This window comes from Arachis stenosperma, chromosome 5 (genome assembly GCF_014773155.1).
Source record: "Arachis stenosperma cultivar V10309 chromosome 5, arast.V10309.gnm1.PFL2, whole genome shotgun sequence".
Lineage (NCBI taxonomy): Eukaryota > Viridiplantae > Streptophyta > Magnoliopsida > Fabales > Fabaceae > Arachis > Arachis stenosperma.
Genome location: NC_080381.1, coordinates 11,683,668 through 11,702,060, shown reverse-complemented (window position 1 = coordinate 11,702,060; position 18,393 = coordinate 11,683,668). Strand labels below are relative to the sequence as shown.

General features: G+C 34.6%; 1 protein-coding gene and 1 pseudogene across 1 annotated transcript; one reads left to right on the top strand and one right to left on the bottom strand.

The window, feature by feature from the left end:
* The first annotated feature begins 1,112 nt into the window (after positions 1-1,112).
* LOC130982218 (sugar transporter ERD6-like 4) lies at positions 1,113-5,814 on the top strand. Its single transcript, XM_057906117.1, has 18 exons — positions 1,113-1,565; positions 1,656-1,718; positions 1,798-1,887; positions 1,962-2,021; positions 2,098-2,163; positions 2,260-2,325; positions 2,439-2,514; positions 3,378-3,442; positions 3,572-3,664; positions 3,806-3,886; positions 3,960-4,044; positions 4,142-4,188; positions 4,277-4,339; positions 4,477-4,536; positions 4,632-4,697; positions 4,798-4,857; positions 5,203-5,317; positions 5,513-5,814. Exons 1-18 carry the CDS (start codon positions 1,353-1,355, stop codon positions 5,623-5,625), a joined length of 1,482 nt encoding a protein of 493 aa, XP_057762100.1. The 5' UTR covers positions 1,113-1,352; the 3' UTR covers positions 5,626-5,814.
* Positions 5,815-16,671: 10,857 nt separating this feature from the next.
* Positions 16,672-17,877, bottom strand: LOC130980422 (probable L-type lectin-domain containing receptor kinase VII.2; annotated as a pseudogene).
* Positions 17,878-18,393: the final 516 nt, after the last annotated feature.

The following is an 18,393-nucleotide window of genomic DNA, read 5'->3' as shown; positions in this document are numbered from 1 at the left end:
ACAACATTTTATATCTAGATTTTTTTTTAAAAAATGGTCATTCACAATAAAAATTTTTTTAAAAAAATTTCACTTGACAAAAAGTTATAAAATTTTAAAAATAAAAAGATTTTATTTTTATGATTTGCAAAAATGTGCATTAAAATTTAATATCAAAAAATATTTTTTAAAATATATATTTAATATCTAATTTTTTTATTATTTTTAAAAATTTTCAAAAACTTATTTTATCGTTAATATTTGTTTTGTCCGTTATGCGAATTTTTTAGCACCATTTTAATAATTTATTCTAGTATATAAATTGAATAGAAGTGAACTTGTGGAGAATCTTTTATTTAGATAATATAATATATAGAATGAATTTCTTGAAGTTATGATATCTCAAAATATTTATTTTAAAAATACAAGAATCATATTTTTTTTATTTGAGAAAAAAATTAAATATGGCTTTAAGTACATCTGAAGGGTTACATGAATTTCTCGTAACTTTACTTTTTTATTTAATTATGGATAAGATTAGAAGACTAACAAAATTTATTATTTATTATTAATAATTAAATAACAATATTTAAAAGTGTTTGTTACAAATATGTTATTAAGTTATTAAACTAAAAATATTAAAATTTATGGTGAGAAATATTGGTCAATATAAAATAAATTGTTGGCCCTTAATATTTTTCTGTTTAATTACTTTTTTAGACATATATTACTATGTGGGGTTTTAGAATGTAACGGTACATATAAAATCAAAGAATAAATTATTCATTCGTATAAAAAATATTTAAAAATATAAAATATATATTAAAAATAAATTAAATAATATATATTTATACATAAACATATGATATTTTTTTATTTTACACATATTTTGTTTTTGAGATGCAAAGTCGAATTAATAAGTGGTAAAATTGGATGGAATGGTAGTATGGTAGCAGATTGTTCTAGGTCCAAGTCAAATTAAGGACACTGAATATAAAAATGCAGTAGCTTTTAAATAATGTTATCCCATGTGTTTAATTAGGATACTTAATTATTCGTGGGTCCATAATTAATTGGATGGATCTAATCTTCACAAAGCCAGCAACTCCTCGTGACATATCACCAGAAAGATGGTTTGTCTCTTGTATTCATCTTGCATACATGATTTGATGATGGTGAAATGAAAATGACAAAGGCAACAACCATGTTAAGCTTTTTGTAGTTTGTGGTTATTTTTAATATAAAAACAAAACATGGTAGATGTGTGTCAATGTTTTGTTGTATGACTGTCACTTGTCAAATACCTTGATTGTTACAAACATCACATACAGCAGTTATAGATTGTTGATAGATCCAGTTTCCAGATTCTTAGTATGAGAGAGGCGAAAGAAGATAGCAGTAGTGGTGAGGATGGAAACAAGGAGCTTAGGAAGCCATTCCTGCACAATGGGAGTTGGTACAAGATGTTGGGTTCTAGACAGTCCAGCATCATAGGATCTTCAATTCAGGTGGTGCGAGATTCCTCTGTCTCCATTCTCTTCTGCGTCCTCATCGTTGCTCTGGGTCCGATTCAGTTTGGTTTCACGGTACATAAACATTCACCATCAAATTCTCCTCACTCTTTGGTATATATATATATATACACTCCGTAATCTTCTCCTTTTCGCATTGTACAGTGTGGATATTCTTCTCCCACTCAGGAAAGTATAATTAGTGATCTCAAGCTCTCACTTTCAGAGGTTTGGTTGGTTCTGTTTCCTTCTTAGATTTTATTTGGATCATAAACCGTTTTGCTTACTTGTGCTGTGATGGGGGCAGTTCTCTTTATTCGGATCATTATCCAATGTGGGGGCGATGGTGGGAGCTATAGTCAGTGGTCAAATGTCTGAATACATTGGTCGCAAAGGGGTAAGAAAGAATCATTCTTCGAGGTTGACTTTATACAGGAATGAATTGTGGTGCTTTTGGTATGTTGAATGCAGTCATTGATGATTGCTGCAATCCCAAATATAATAGGATGGCTCGCAATCTCTTTTGCCAAGGTAAGTGTTAATAAGCAACTAACAGATTGGGGTTTAATACTTTAATGGATGTATTAATTTGTTTTTACTGATATAGGACTCGTCTTTTCTGTTTATGGGGAGATTATTGGAAGGTTTTGGCGTTGGTATAATCTCTTACGTGGTAATCATGATGTCCCTTTCATCTTTTTTTTTTGTTTGGACTTTGATTTCTAAGTGAAATTAGTGTACTATGGTTTTCCTTTAACTTTGTGTTTAGGTTCCTGTTTATATAGCTGAGATATCACCTCAAAACATGAGAGGTACCCTTGGATCGGTCAATCAGGTACCACTTACTTTTGCTTCTCAAAAGTCAAAACTTCATCTCTTTTTTCTCACCTCTTACATTTATTATATATTATTATTTGAAATAAAAGTTGTAATATATTTGTTGATCAGCTCTCTATCACAATTGGAATAATGTTGGCATACCTCTTAGGCCTTTTTGTTAACTGGAGAGCACTTGCAGTTTTAGGTAAATTTCTAAAGTGAATTCTTTTTGACTTTCTCTAAAATAAAGGATAATTTATTACTTGTAACATATTTAGTTATTATTAGATAAAATGGGTTGGTTTATCATACTTAATATTAATTCTTAATTTAACCTAAATTATAATAACTTAACCAATTAACCAAAGTATAACCTTTTTTAAAAAATTTATAAGAATTATTAGAGAAGCTCCATTTTGTAATTATGAAGAGCGATTAAAATAGGTCAAATTTGTTATTCTTTGTGATTATGAATCGAAGATAATAATACAATAGTCGGTTAAAAGCTGAGTTTGGTTATTTTGCAACCAAAGCAAAATCTGTTCTAGTATTTTACATTTTTTATTCTTCCTCTTGCTCCCCTTAATAAATGTAGTTATCCAGTAAATTTTTAAATGTAAAGTCGTTTAAAGTTTAATTTCAACGGCAAAAAAATAGTGATGAGATTCCTAGAGTGAGAAATGCATTTAACTAACATCAGTTATAATTAGTTTATAAGTTCTTTAATGTGATCTTTGGTCATTATCACTTTTTTTTTTTGAACTAAATGTGCATGATATTGCCAAATAAAATCATAGGGAGCTTATGATTTATGTTTAATACTATAGCTATATTTTAGAAAAAAAATTCAATTATCATAACTTAGGTTAAATTAAGAGTTAATGTTAATTAGGATAAGCCAACTCATTTCATCCAACAATAATTAGACATATCATAAAAGTAATTTATCCTTTATTTTAGAGAATTTTGATAGAATTGACTAATTTCTAATTATTTGTCATAATTCCAATCATGCCAAAAACTATGCCTTGTAACAAATAGCATTTTTTGTTCCATTTTCAATTGCAGGAAGTTTGCCTTGTATAGTTTTAATACCTGGGTTATTTTTTATACCGGAATCTCCCCGATGGTTGGTATGGATCACATGTTGTCTGTTATACTAATTGAATTTTCGCAATCCTGAAAAAGGAAAGAAGAAGACAGTGTTATGCTCTAGATGAATTTATTTATTTATTTTCTTCTGGATTGTTGTGGGAATTTAGGCCAAGATGGGGATGACAGAAGAGTTTGAGACTTCTTTGCAAGTGTTGCGAGGATTTGACACAGATATATCTGTTGAAGTACACGAAATTAAGGTATTTTCTTACATCATAAGATTAAGATTCATGTGCATGCGTCACAATAATAAGAGCATTTTCAAGACATGGCTTTAGTCTTTTAGACTCGGTATACTTGAAGAACAAGAATAACTGCTGAACACACTTATATTTCTGTAGAGATCGGTGGCGTCGACCGGAAAGACATTTACAATCCGGTTTGCAGATCTCAAGATGAAAAGATATTGGTATCCTTTAATGGTATGCTGTGTTTGTTCCCTTGTTCTGTGTTTGTCCCTTCCCTGAATATTCAAAATCTTATATATACTTGCAGGTAGGGATTGGATTACTTGTACTCCAACAATTGAGTGGTACCAATGGGGTGTTGTTCTATTCAAGTACCATCTTTGCAAACGCAGGTTATGTATCTTTTCTATGTACCCATCATCTCTTATTAATTGTAGGCATGTTTCCTTCATTATATTGATAACTTTATTAAGTATTATTTTGTAATAGGAATTTCATCTAGCAATGCTGCTACAGTTGGACTTGGAGCTATTCAGGTTAGATACTAATTATTCATGTAAATATCAAATAAGAGATACAATTATCATAAATCATTACCAGCTTTTGAATTCTCATGTTCATCAGGTCATAGCTACTGGACTGACTACTTGGTTAGTCGACAAAAGTGGCCGGAGGCTGCTTCTAATAGTGAGTAATTAATTGATCCTTCAACATTTTCATACTCTTTATTGTATTATGATATGTGATTCTATATTTCTATTTCCTTTCTTTTCTTTTCTTTTCTTCAAGGATATATCTCACATCTTTTATGCTCTGATATGCAGATATCTTCATCTGTAATGACAATTAGCCTTCTTATTGTTTCTATAGCATTCTATCTGGAGGTTGGTACTAGTAACTATATAAGATTGTGATTCGATTTTCATCAGTTTATTGGGTATGTTTTTAACTAACTAGTTGATTTTATTGAGATTGTCAGGGGTTCACATCTGTGGATTCTCATCTATACAACATTTCGGGAATAGTTTCTGTTGTTGGGTTGGTGGTAAGCATGTTTTGTTGGCTACATTGAACATTTAAATTTATTTTCATTTGATATAATGTGTTTTAGTTTTTAGCGGCTTGATCAATCATTTTTTTTGTAGACTATGGTGATTGGTTACTCTCTAGGTGTTGGACCTATTCCTTGGCTTATAATGTCTGAGGTACATAGTAGCGGTAGCTTAGTAATAATGTAAAGAGAAAATACTCAATTAGGTCCTAAAGTTACACTTGAGTTTTAATTTAGTCTTTGAAATTTTAATTCTTTCAATTTAGTCTCTAAACTTTTCAATTGACTCTGTGAAAGAAATCACTGCAGGGACTAATGTGATTAAAATTTGAAAAATTTAAAAACTAAATTGAGACAATTGAAACTTTAAAAACTAAATTAAGGCTCGAGTGTAATTTCAGAGACCAAATTAAATATTTTTTCTAATGTAAATGATTTTATTTTAAAAAAATTGAGACAGAGAATGTCACATTAATATGTTTAATTATGATTCACTCAGATACTTCCGGTGAATATAAAGGGCCTTGCAGGGAGTATAGCTACTTTGACAAATTGGTTGACTTCCTGGATGATCACAATGACAGCAAACTTGCTTTTGACATGGAACAGTGCAGGTTTGTGACTTATACATGTTTTAAGGTGTAATTCTCGTATGTATCCGAGGCAGAATAATTTTCTTCATGCTAATTTATCATCACAAAATAATTAAAAAAAAGATATAATCAAAATAATAAATAAATCGTTGTAAAACAATATAGAGTATATATTTTATTAATTAAATTGCTAATTTTGTGGGTATTAACAAACAGGAACATTCGCAATCTACACTGTGGTAGCTGCTTTTACCGTTGCTTTTTCGGCAATATGGGTTCCTGAGACTAAGGGAAGAACTTTGGAAGAAATTCAGTTTTCTTTTAGATAGTTGGAATAACGTGTCTGGTTTCTTGTTATATCATTTGTTGGGCCACTCGGATGAACTTTCTATGAGAGAAATTTAAGAAAGAAAGTAAATGATAGAACACACGATGAGAAGACATCATATTCAACTCAAAATCTTAGAACATCAAGTTAATGAGTCTCGCATCTTATAAATTTTTAGTTTCTTTTTTGTTTTCTTCGACGTAAAATTAATTTATTATACTCTTCATACTGGTTGCTTAACCGTTTCTATATTTTCTACAAAATTATATGTGATATTTGTAATTTTCAACATAATTATATAGATCATAAAATGAGAAAACCATACTGGGACATTGTTTGAAAAGAGAATTTACTAAACATTAAAAGTACAAAGGAAATGTATTTAAGTAGATTGGAATCTTCCAAGACAATGTTTAAAGTGGTAGCTAGATGCATGAAATATGACCACTTTGGACAAGTTTAGAGGATTTCAATCCCATTTATTTGAACAAGTTTAGAGGATCTCAATGAAATTTATTTAACTGTTTAGCTTGTTCATGAGCCACTTTGATCTCTAAACATAGATAGAGCCAAAGATGGTTGTGAAATAGAAGATTAATTGGGAGTCAGGGATATGAGGAAAGAAAGAAAATGGTTGAGAGACGTATTGAATGCATAGGATCTCTCTCCATGTGAATCAAGTGATGACTTGCATTTTTTATATGCCTTCCAGTATGTCATGTCATGTACATGCATGTTACCATGTCTTCTCAATCACCAGCTAAATGAAGGAGGGTAAAACAGTGTATAAGATGTCTCCGGTACGGGTTGAGAGATGGATCGGAAACTTGCAGGTCGAAGCAGATGCCGGATTACTTGACTGGAGCGATGAGGGGGAAATACCTGAAAAACACTCCGACGCTCAAGTCAGAATGAATCTTAGAAGTAGAAGGTGTGAGGAATGAATGAATACCTGGAGGGACCTGGGTCCTCTATTTATAGGTGATGGTGAATATTTTATCTTATCTTATTTGGCTAAGATAAGGGAGACGTTTGAATTATCTTATCCTATCTTATTTTATTTGGTTAAGATAAGGGAGATATCTGAATTTGATTGTTAGTTAGAAGCTCTAGTGGGCCGGTTCCAGACCTTCTAGAAGGGCAAAGCGGGTCGGACCCGGATAACCGGGTTCGGAGACCGTTTCGAGTGTGGAATTCGTGGGCCGAATCCGTAACAATTGCCCCCGGAGTGAGAAAGCGAGCAAGGTCGGTCTCGTCGCTAGAGGATTCGTGTTTGCCGTTTATGGCTTTAGTAGATCTTTTTGGCCTGCTAGGAGAAGAGCCCGAGTCCTGATGGTTGATCAGGAGGCCGTGGGTATTTTCTTGGTTGCTTTGCAGTTCAGTGTGGGGGATCAATTTGAGCTATGGTTGGTCTGGGCGCCTTATCGCATGCCCGTTGTTCTTCTCAAAAGGGGAATTTTGTCAGTTATGCTTTTCCAAGGGTTTTGTTATCTCATCTTATCTTATCTGGCTAGGATAAGGGAGGTATTTGAATTTGAATGTTGGGTCAGGATATTGGAAGTTATTGATCCGTCTTTGGACGGTGAGGATGGCCTAATCTTGAAAATCCCGGGTTTGGTGACCGTTCTGAGGAAGACCCGGAGAACACGTCAAAGAACAGTTGCCCTCGGAGCATGAGAGCATGCTTGCTTGGTCTCAATGTTGAATTGTTTGGGGAGTTCAGCTCTCTGTAGTTTGGGAGGTTGTGAGGCGCTTGAAAAGGGAGTGACATCGTCTTGTGCCATTTGGCAGAGTGTTGATGAGTTCGGCTTTCCGTGAGTTGGAAGACCGTAACCTCATGCCTGTTTTGTGTGGCCTTTTTGGGCCGTTTATTATGAACTTGTTTTTGGCCTCTTACTGGGCCGCTTATTTTGCTTATATGGATATCCGTTTTGTTGGTCTCGGGGTGATCGATCTTCGAGTAGCCGTTTACATATTTGAATATCCGTTTTGTTATTTGGATATCCGTTTTATTGGTCTCGGGGTGATCGATCCCCAAGTAGCCGTTTATTTATTTGGATATCCGTTTTGTTGGCTTCAGAGTGATCAATCCCGGGGTAGCTGTTTACTTATTTTGATATTCGTCTGGTTATTTGGATATCCATTTTGTTGGTCTCGGGGTGATCGATCCCCGAGTAGCCATTTATTTATTTGGATATCCATTTTGTTGGCTTCAGGGTGATCGATCCCGAGGTAGCCGTTTACTTATTTGGATATCCGTTTTGTTATTTGGATATCCGTTTTGTTGGCTTCGGGATGATCGATTTCCGGGTAGCCGTTTACTTATTTGGATATCCATTTTGTTGGTCTCGGGATGATCGGTCTCTGGGTTGCGGTTTACTTATTTGGATATCTGTGCTGTTGGCCTCGGGGTGATCGATCCCCGGGACGCCATTTTTTGTTATTTGGATACCCGTTTTGTTATTTGGATATCCGTTTTGTTGGCCTAGGGGTGATCGATTCCCGGGTAGCCGTTTACTTATTTGGATATCCGTTTTGTTGGCCTCGGGATGATCGGTCCCTGGGTTGCCGTTTACTTATTTGGATATCCGTGCTGTGGGCCTCGGGGTGATTGGTCCCCGGGCCGCCATTTTTTGTTATTTGGATACCTGTTTTGTTATTTGGATATCCGTTTTGTTGGCCTAGGGGTGATCGATTCCTGAATAGCCGTTTACTTATTTGGATATCCATTTTGTTGGCCTAGGGGTAATCAATCCTCGGGAAACCGTGTTTAGTTCGTGCCATCGAATGGGGCAATGCTTTTGAAAAAATGAATTTCATTTGTGGTTTGGGCCTCGTTAAAACCTTCCGATGAGGGTAGTCAATAGTGCCCAGTAAGAAAATATACGATTGAATAACTTAAGCAATAAATGAAAGTGAAGAAGGCAAAATATAAAAGGTAAATAGATTGTCTTAAATGACCTCGATCTTGTTGCTTTGGAAGGATGTTTCTAGGTATAGTAGCACCGTAACTTGGTGGAATTTCAGGATCTTGGGAGCTTGGTCCCATTTAGTCTTTCGAGCCTGTAGGCTCCTTTTCCGATTACCGTCTTGATTTGGTAGGGACCCTCTTAGTTGGGCATGAGCTTCCCTTTTCCGGGAGTGGGTAGACTGATATTGTTTTGTCGTAAGACAAGGTCTCCTGGTCCGAAGTCTCGTCGTACCGTGCTGCCATTGTACCCTAGGCTTATTCTCTGTTTTAGGGCTAGCTCCCATTGGTGTGCTATACTCCTGACCTTGTTTGCAAGGCTCTACTCTGCATCTTTTTGTTTCCTCCCATGGTTCTGCGTGGACTTTGGCATGCATCGAGGTCGGCAAGGAAGATGCCTGCCGCGTCTCGAGATCTCTTGCGGAGGGCCAAGTTGGTGTTCTCACACTCTACTGCGACTTCCCGGTCCCCGTGTATTGTTTCGATAGTGCCATTATCGGCCTGAAACTTCCTGATTAGGATCTTGGTGAAGATGACAGCGGATAGGTTGTTGATCATCTTTTTTCCAAGGATGATGTTGTAGATAGTGGAGTCCTTGAGGGCCACAAACTCGGAGAGGATGGTCTTTCTCTGGCTTCTGGTTCTAATGGTTAGTGGTAACCCTATGGAATTGTCTGGTTTGAGAGAGTTGTCTCCGAGTCTGGTTACTCCGTTGCGGTATTTTTGGAGGTTGTCATTGCAGAGTCCGAGCTTATCGAAAGCTCCTCTGGAGAGGATGTTGGAATCTGCTCCCGTGTCCACCAGTATTCTTCTTACTAGCCCGGTTCCAATCTTTGCCGAGATGACGAAGGGGGCGTCTTCTGCCGAGGTGCCGTGCTGGCAATCCTCGGGGGAGAATGTTATCGCTCTATTGGTGGTGGCGGTTAGGGTTTGGTATTTGATTGCCAGGATCTTGAGATCTTTCTTCAGTTCTGATTTTGATTTTCCTGGGGTGTCTTTGCCTGTGATGAAGTTCACGTTAATGGTCGGATCTGTTTCAGGGCTTTCCCTGGGGGCTTGTCTCTGTGTCCTCGGGTTACGTCCTTCTCTTTCTGGTGATCTGTCTTTTTCTGTGCATCTTGGTTCCCTGATGATTTTGGCGAACTCGGAGAGTTTGCCGTCTCGTATGGCTTGCTCGAGGGCGTCTTTTAGGTCAAAAAAGTCTTGTGTCCTGTGTCCGTATTCTCGGTGGTAGTCGCAGTAAGTACAGGGTTTTGTTGCCGTCCGTTCTTTTCTTGAGTTGTCGGGCCCTCGGGAGAATACCTCGATCTGCTATTTGGTGGTATATCTCGGTGATCGAGGCCGTCAGAGGTGTGTAGTTAGAGAATTTTTTGATTCTGCGGGGTCGGTTTATGTTTGCTGGTTTGGGATGTTCTTTATGGTTTTCTCTTTGTGGGGGATTATGTTGAGGTGTCGTGCTGTCGTGTTGTGTGCTGCCGTGATGCCTTTTATATGTGGCTACGACTTGGCTTACTTCCTCATCGTTTATGTATTCCTTAGCAACGCTATGGGTCTCGTGTATAGTCCAAACCGGCTTGGTGGTGAGATGCTTTTGGAAATCCTCATTCATGAGCCCATTGGTCAGAAAGAGGCTTGCGACTGAGTCTGTGAGTCCGTCGACCTTTAGGCATTCGTCGTTGAATTTGTCCAGGTATTTCCTCGTGGACTCATCCTGTCTTTGGGGAACTTCTAACAAGCTGCTAGGGGTGTTTGGCTTTGGTGATTCTAGTGGTGAACTGGGCCATAAATTTCCTTGAGATATCGTGGAAGCTGGTTATGGACCCGTTTGGGAAGGCGTTGAACCATTTGATTGCAGGTCCAGCTAGGGTTACCGGGAAGGTTCTACATCGAACCGCATCAGCGGCCCCTTCCATGTTCATCCTAGCCTCGAAGGCCGTCAGGTGTTCCTGGGGATCTTTGGTTCCGTCATATCTTATGTATGTGGGCTTGTCGAAGCCCCTGGGGAGTTTTGCTCTTAGGATCTTCTCCGTCAAGGGGGTGGCCCCATTATCACATGCTCGCTTCTTGTGTGCTTGGCTTCCCGATGTCGTCGGTCATCCTCCGTGTCGCGTCGGTGTCCTGGGTCGCGGGAGATGCTACGATCGTGTCTTTTGCTGTGCTGCGACCTGTGGCGAGATCTTGACCTGGAGGTACCATCTCTTCCGCTTTTTGTGTGGTACCGTTCCTTGGTAGTAACTCGGCCTTCGAGGTTTTGCACCCTGAAGCACAGCTCTTGGATTATCTGGACCGCCTTCTCTCCCATGCCGTCGGGTGGCCGGGCTTTAGTGGGAGGACGGTTGTCCTCTCTTGGTTGTTGCTAGGTTGGGGTTGGTTGGCGATATGCCGCGCTTGTTATCTTCCCGTGGGTGGGAGGAGTGTTATCTTAGAGTTCATGAGTTGGGCTTTGTGGGTTTGAGTTGGAGTGTTGGCTGGAGCTCCTCGAGATTCTCCGTCATGCCACCACGATTTGGCAGTCTCCCGCATCAGAGGTTTGGAACCTAGTGTTAAAGGAGGTGACCTCGTGGGTTTGGAGGAAGAGCTTGAAGAGTTCGAAAGAAGAAGCAATCACGGTGGGAATGGAGCCGAAGTAGAGGGAGAAGATGAGGCCATGGTGCTTGGAAAGACGGATAAGGGAGTGGTGAATGAGAGGGTCCAAGAGGTGGAGGTGTCCCGCTAAAGGGAGGCGAGACTTTGGGCTTGGAGGATTTGGAATTTCACCATTAGGGCGAAGGTGCATAAAGAGTGTTATCACTAAGAAGCCGATTGCAAGTCGAAAAAACATTGTTCCTTTGGGATTTCGCCATTGGAGTAGGGCGAAGGTGTGTTATCGCTAAGAAGGTAATGCAAGTTAAGGAAACATTATTCCTTTTTGCTCTCAGTTACAAGCAAGAAATTAAGTGAGTAAGTTTGAGGATTGCTCTTCTGGGTTATCTGCCATGCCGTCACAATGCTGCAAGTTTCCCACAGACGGCGCCAATGTACAAAATGTCTTTGGTATGGATTGAGAGATGGATCAGAAACTTGCAGGTCGAAGCGGATGCCGGATTACTTGACTGGAGCGATGAGGGGGGAGGTACCTGCAAAGACACTCTGACGCTCAAGTCAGAATGGATCTAAGAGGTAGAAGGTGTGAGGAATGAATGAATACCTGGAGGAACCTGGGTCCTCTATTTATAGATGATGGTGAATATATTATCTTATCTTATTTGGTTAAGATAGGGAGACGTTTGAATTATTTTAACTTATCTTATTTGGTTGAGATAAGGGAGGTATCTGAATTTGATTGTTAGTTAGAAGCTCTAGTGGGTCGGTTCCAGACCTTCTAGAAGGAAAAAGCGGATTGGATCCGGATAACCGGATTCGGAGACCGTTTCGGGTGTGAAATCCGTGGGCCGGATCCGTAACAAACAGTAAAAGTATGCACAGACTGTATGCATATATGATTTTTACTCTTTCATGTTGTGCGCAAGCTCCTTTTTGAAGATCTTATCATTCTCACCCCACAGAAGATGAATTCGCTGCATGCAAAGGAAAGAGAACATGAAATTTATGGAAGGGCTAGGAGAATGAGAAACGAATAAGGAAGATTACCTAAAAAACCGGATGTTAATGTGTTTGTTACCAAGGTAACTGAAAAGATGCGTAAGCGGTTATAGAAAGGAGCCGACCTCTTCATATCCGACTTTACCAACTTGTACAAATAACAATAGTGACTCAAGAAGCAACTCAGCTGAATGTCTAACACTGACTTGAACAAACTCGACATCGAATAGGCCAATACGGACAATATTCATATCCCGATCCAATAATAAAATCAGGTCCAAAATAGACAAATCCAATGCATAAAAATTTTCTTTGTCTATCCACCTACATGGGGAGTGGATCCATTGGTCCTTACGCCCGACTTATGAGCAGAATCTTAATTAATCTTAACTGCAGCAATAGATCTGCCAACAATTTAAATATAAGAATTTAACAACTCTTAGATAAAAGAGAAAAATAATTTTTCACCAGAATAGGAAGGGGAGTAACAAGAGTGATGATAAAGTCATCATTTTCACTGTATAAATATCACCTTAGAATTCGTGTATCTCTAAATTTCAATATATTAAAAATTTGTCTAAAAATTTTACTAACTTTAAGTAGTAAGTATTGAAGTCTCTTGCAAATACCATTTTATTTTTACTCAAATCCAAATAACCAATTTCAGATAACTTTTTTTTTAAGGAATGCTAAGTGAATGATCACTTTATTTCACATATATAAAAAAAAATAGAAAATTCATAAAAAAATTAATTATTGTATTGTTTGCTTGATGTTTTGCTCGGATTGGTTGTAGGTGGGACTATAGGTGTGTTTGGTTTAATATTAAAACAAAAGACAAAATCTAGATTATTTTTTTTCGAGATTCGAAAATGATTATGAGTTTTAACTTCGTTCACCAAAAGTAACCGATTATAACTTTTTGCTTTCAATTGTTAAATTGGAGAAGTAATCGAAAAAAAATTATTTTTTTGGTCAATTTTATCATTCAATTTCATTTGTTAGAAGATATATCATGAACGATCATCAATCATCAAAATTCTTATATTTTTTTATAGTTATGCTTTATAAACAAATAATTTTTTTACTATCATTTTTAGTACTCTTCTTAAGTTAGACTATTTTTTTTATCAATTTTTTATTTACTTTTCTTGTTCATAGTATGGATATTTTTATTTAGAGTTTTTTTATGCATATTGTTGTAATTTTTTTTAATAAAATTTTTAATACTCAATATTTATATCAAATTTTTTAATTATTTTTATTAATACATATTTTGTATGCAACTTTGTTATTTTTTATAATATAAATTATTGATTTTATTAGAAAGACCAAATTAAAAAAAATACTAAAAAAGAATACTGAAACATTATGAGGAAGAGAGTACTAAATTTCAATACATAAATTAAAGGGTTAAAAAAATATTATTTTGAATGATATAAATTTATATTTATTTTAATAATTTTTATGTAAACATAATTTTGAATAAAAAAAAATGTTAGGAGGTCATGAAACTTTATTATTATTATTATTATTTATCATTATTTAACTATCAATTTAATATTTTTAATCTAGTTCTTTTAGTTTAGTAATCTAAAACATATTTTATCCCGTACTTTTAAATATTGATGACTAATTGATAGTCAAATACCATAAATTCTGATGCGCTTATTTTTTTAAATAATATAATACAAATAATATTTATTTTATTATAATCCATTTTAACACAAAATTATTAAACATAAATTACAATAACACTAGCTTATTTTTTATCAAAATTAAATTTATAAAATTAATTTAATGTAATTTTTTATTTACAAATTTTAATTCAAACACATACCATCAAATTGATGGTTGAGCAATATTGAGCAAGTCTACTGCTTCAAATAAAATATAATAATGTGCTGAATACCTTAAGTACAAACCTTGAGAAAGTCGTTAATGAAATCGATTAGAAAATAAAATGTTTTTGTGAATCTCTAAGGGGAGAAGGCCTTGACTCCATCAGCAGTGATGGTCGTTAACATCTCCGAACAGTTCATGATTCTATCGCCGCTGAGCCGTGGAAGAGAACTACTACGGACTTCTTGGGTTTGGAAACGAGGTTAGGACCAGAGATGGCATACGAAGGGATCCTACCACTACATTCACCATTTGATCTTCTAACTAGTACATAGAAAATACTAAAAGTAGCAAAATAGAACTTTTAAAAATGTCTAATTCAAAATAACTTTTTATAATAGAAAGAGTACAATAAAAAAAATCAGAAAATACAAAAAAAATATTTATATAGTGCTTGAAAATTTGATGTGTAGTTACTAAAAAAAATATAAAAAATTAATATTTAATTAAAAAAATATAAAATTTAATAAATTTAAAATATTTAAAATTTGTTATATAAAATAAATTGGACAAAAATTAGACTCCGATAATAAACACCATAAATTTAGTGAAGTTTTTTATTATAAAATAAAAAATATTTCTAAAAACAAATTATACTAACATTATTTTTTGGAATATGTATTTTTTTTTAATTTTATTGAGTTTTTATGAAGTTTTCTTAAATCTTAGGCGAACTCTTGAAAATTACCCGTCTAAGTCCAAAGCGATCTTTCTTCAAACGTACATTTTCTCATTCTATTTATTTTGTTTATAAAATAAATATTCATTATACTATAAAAATGTTAATGAGTACAATAAAATAATTATCCGTTAACATTAGTATATTGATATTCATTAACATATTTATTGATTAAATCTTTTATACAGATTTAATAAATTCACACATCAGTGTATATTAATACATTAATATTAATTAAATTTAAAATAAAAAATATTTATTATATTATAAAAATATTAATGAATACTCTAAAAAATATTAATCAGTAATTATTTTATTATATTTATTAATATATTTTATAATATAGTAAATATTTAAATATTGTGTAAAATAAAAAATAAGAATAAATAATGAAAAAAGTAGTTAACAATACTATGAAAAAATTTTATAATACACATTATTAGTTAACAATACACAGAGAATGAAAAATTTTTATTTTAGATATTCGAAGAAAATAAATATTTTTTTTTATATAAAAGATATTATATAGTGTGTATTTAGGAAGTTCGCCTATGACTTAAACAAATTTTATATAATTTTCAAAAGTTTGCCCACCACTTAGATGAACTTTAGAAAATAAAAAAAACGGATTCCAACAAATAATATTAGTTTAACTTATTTTTTAAAACAAAATTTTTTTATTTTATAATAAAAAGATCCAAAAATCGGCTCATGAAAATATGAGAGGAGAAAGAGAGTCATCCATCACTATATATAATTAGGTTTAATTATTTTCTTAGTTTTTATAGTTTTACAAAATTTTTAATTAGGTTCTTATATTTTTTTAATTGGATTTTTGTATTGTTTTTTTTCAATTAGATCCCTTTTGATAGTAATTGGCTTAATTGTATAGGAATTCAACTAAAAAAAATTGGTTCAAAGACTCAAATAAAAAAAATATAAGGACTCAATTAAAAAAATTGGTGCATAGACTCAATTAAAAGAAAAAGTATAGAAACCTAATTAAAAATTTCACAAAACTACAAAAACCAAGAACAGAATAATTAAACCATATAATTATATATACTTCCCACATTTTCCTTTCTAAAACTTTTTGTATATCATCATTCCATTACAAAATAAGAATATTATATACATTTTGTCTCCAAAATTTTTAATCAATATTAAATATATTCTTAACAGCTAAATTTTTTAAAAATTTAAAATTAATTCAACAATAATACATAACAACTATATTTAATTTATTATGTTGAAAATTATTTTTATAAAATTATTACGAAATTAATCTTAATTTTTAAAAAAAATTAACTATTAAAAATATATTTAATAAAAATAAAAAATTCTAAAATAAAATTAAAATTTAAAAATATTTTTAAAATTTTAATAAATTTTAAAAATAAAAAATATACTTTATTCATTTCACTAGTAGCCTACTCTATATAATATACCCATATGTTGCACGTGCATCTGTCTCGAATATGTCGTTACATTGCAATTTCAACCCCAACTAAAATTCATTTAATTGAGTGTTAGGAGAGCAACGTGGTCTATAAATTTTCAATTTTTATATATACAAATATAATAATTTGTGTCATCTACAATAAAATTAAAATTATAATTTTAAGATGTTTTGTTAAAATTAATTTAAGAGTAAAAGACAAATAGGTCCCTGACCTTTTAAAATGGAGACATTTTCGTTCCTCAAGATTGGAAAATACATTTCGATCCCCCACGTTTTAAAACAGCGGACAATTATACCCTTCCGTCCGTTTTGGGACAAAAACGGCAACGGAGCCAGCTGACATGGAGGGACAGTGAATGACTTGGCCGTTACACTTGATGAGGTGGATTGTGACGAATTCTTAGTGAACAAATTCGTTCCTTAAAGCCAAAACGACGCCGCAGTGAGCCTTATTTCATGAAAATGCAAGATGGAAGCCATGGCCGCTGCTCGAGGCTCTCCCGGTTCTTAGCAGTTCCGGTGCCATGTAGCCAACCGTTCCGATCACTCGAGAGGTGTTAGATATCTGCTCATGATGATGCATCCGGGCGAGTCCAAAATCCTCCAACCTTGCATTCATATCTTTCTCAAGTAATACATTGCTTGCTTTTATGTCCCTATGCAACACCTTAACTTCCCAACTCTCATGCAAATACAATACCCCCATAGCCACATCCTTCAGCATACCTCCAAATCCAATTATATTCTGTTCTGAAAATGCTTTAGTTGCAGCATAAATGTCTTCATAACTAATACGGTGTGGCCAATACTCTAATTTCCAGTCTTCAATATTTCCCTCTTCCTCCATTCTTTTGCTTCTTTTTCTTTTGAGCAAAACAACAAACACCATAGCTGCACTACCAATAACAAAGATAAAAATCCCAAAACTGATCCCTGAAACAAAACCAAATGAAGGCAAATTCGTAGTCACCAAACCATCGCCGATCGAAAAATTTGAGTTGCTAAAGCTCCATGCCAAAATCTTGTGACTCAACAAGTTGCCCTGTTGCCCCACAAAATCCCACAAACATTTCATCCAAAAAGACATCAGAAAGATTCACAAGTTCACTAATCAAAGGCCTATTAGGCCTTCTTTTCCCTGCAATAACCATTGCTACATTAACTCTAGAATCTGAATACTCAATCCACACTTGATAGTTCTCACCATTGTTAAGCTTCAATTCCTTAAACTTTTCATCATGTTTTCCACTGACCCAAAATCCAGCATCGTGTGAGGCCAAAGAAGTAAGAGAATTCACATCCAAACCCACATGGTTATCATTGATGTCATTGAATTATTGGTTCTTAAACACATCAAACTCAATCCCAAAAACACAGTTTTTGGGGTTACCATTGTTGGTCAAGTTGAAGAGGCCAAGGTGCTGAGCTGAGCTAACCCCGTTTGCTCCTTCAAAAGGTGAGAACAAGAACACAAAATCATGGCCAGAGAGAAGGTGCTTGAATGGTGCAATGGAGAAGATGAAGGAGGTTGAGAACGGAAGGAAGATTTTGTTGGGATCTTGGAAGGGTAGAAAGCACGGCCAATAGAGAAAGAGGCATGGTTGGTAAGGGTGAGAATTGAAGAGTGAGAGTGAGAGTGAGAGTAATCATCAATAGTGGCGTTTGCATAGAGTTAAGGGACTAATTTGTCCACTAAAAAATCGTCCCAATCCACTTCATTAAGTGTAACGGCCAGGTCATTTACTGCCCCTCCATGTCAGCTGGTTCCGTTGTCGTTTTTAGCCCAAAACGGACGGAAGGGTATAATTGTCCGCCGTTTTAAAACGTGGGGGATCGAAATGTATTTTCTAATCTTGAGGGACGAAAATGTCTCCGTTTTAAAAGGTCAGGGACCTATTTGTCTTTTACTCTTAATTTAAATTATAATCATTTGATTAATAAAAAAATAATATCTCATGTGTTGTTCATTTTTTTTAATATGATGTTAAGTATATTAATTCTAATGTAGTTATTAATCATTTTTATTAATCTACTCTAATGACCAGCACGTAATGGCACAACGATGACGAGCACGTGACGGCACAATAGGTTTGTTCTTTACGTCGTTGAGTAGTCGCTAAATTTGTTCACTATTTGGGTTTAAGGTTGTTTGTGGGTTTAGTTGTAATAGGTAGCA

What these genes read in the sequence shown, in the direction of transcription:
- LOC130982218 (XM_057906117.1), top strand. Translation starts at nt 1,353, where the DNA reads ATGAGAGAGGCGAAAGAAGATAGCAGTAGTGGTGAGGATGGAAACAAG. An exon ending in CGATTCAGTTTGGTTTCACG is followed by an intron (nt 1,566 to 1,655) that starts GTACATAAACAT and finishes CGCATTGTACAG; the next exon opens with TGTGGATATTCTTCTCCCAC. An exon ending in CGGAATCTCCCCGATGGTTG is followed by an intron (nt 3,443 to 3,571) that starts GTATGGATCACA and finishes GTGGGAATTTAG; the next exon opens with GCCAAGATGGGGATGACAGA.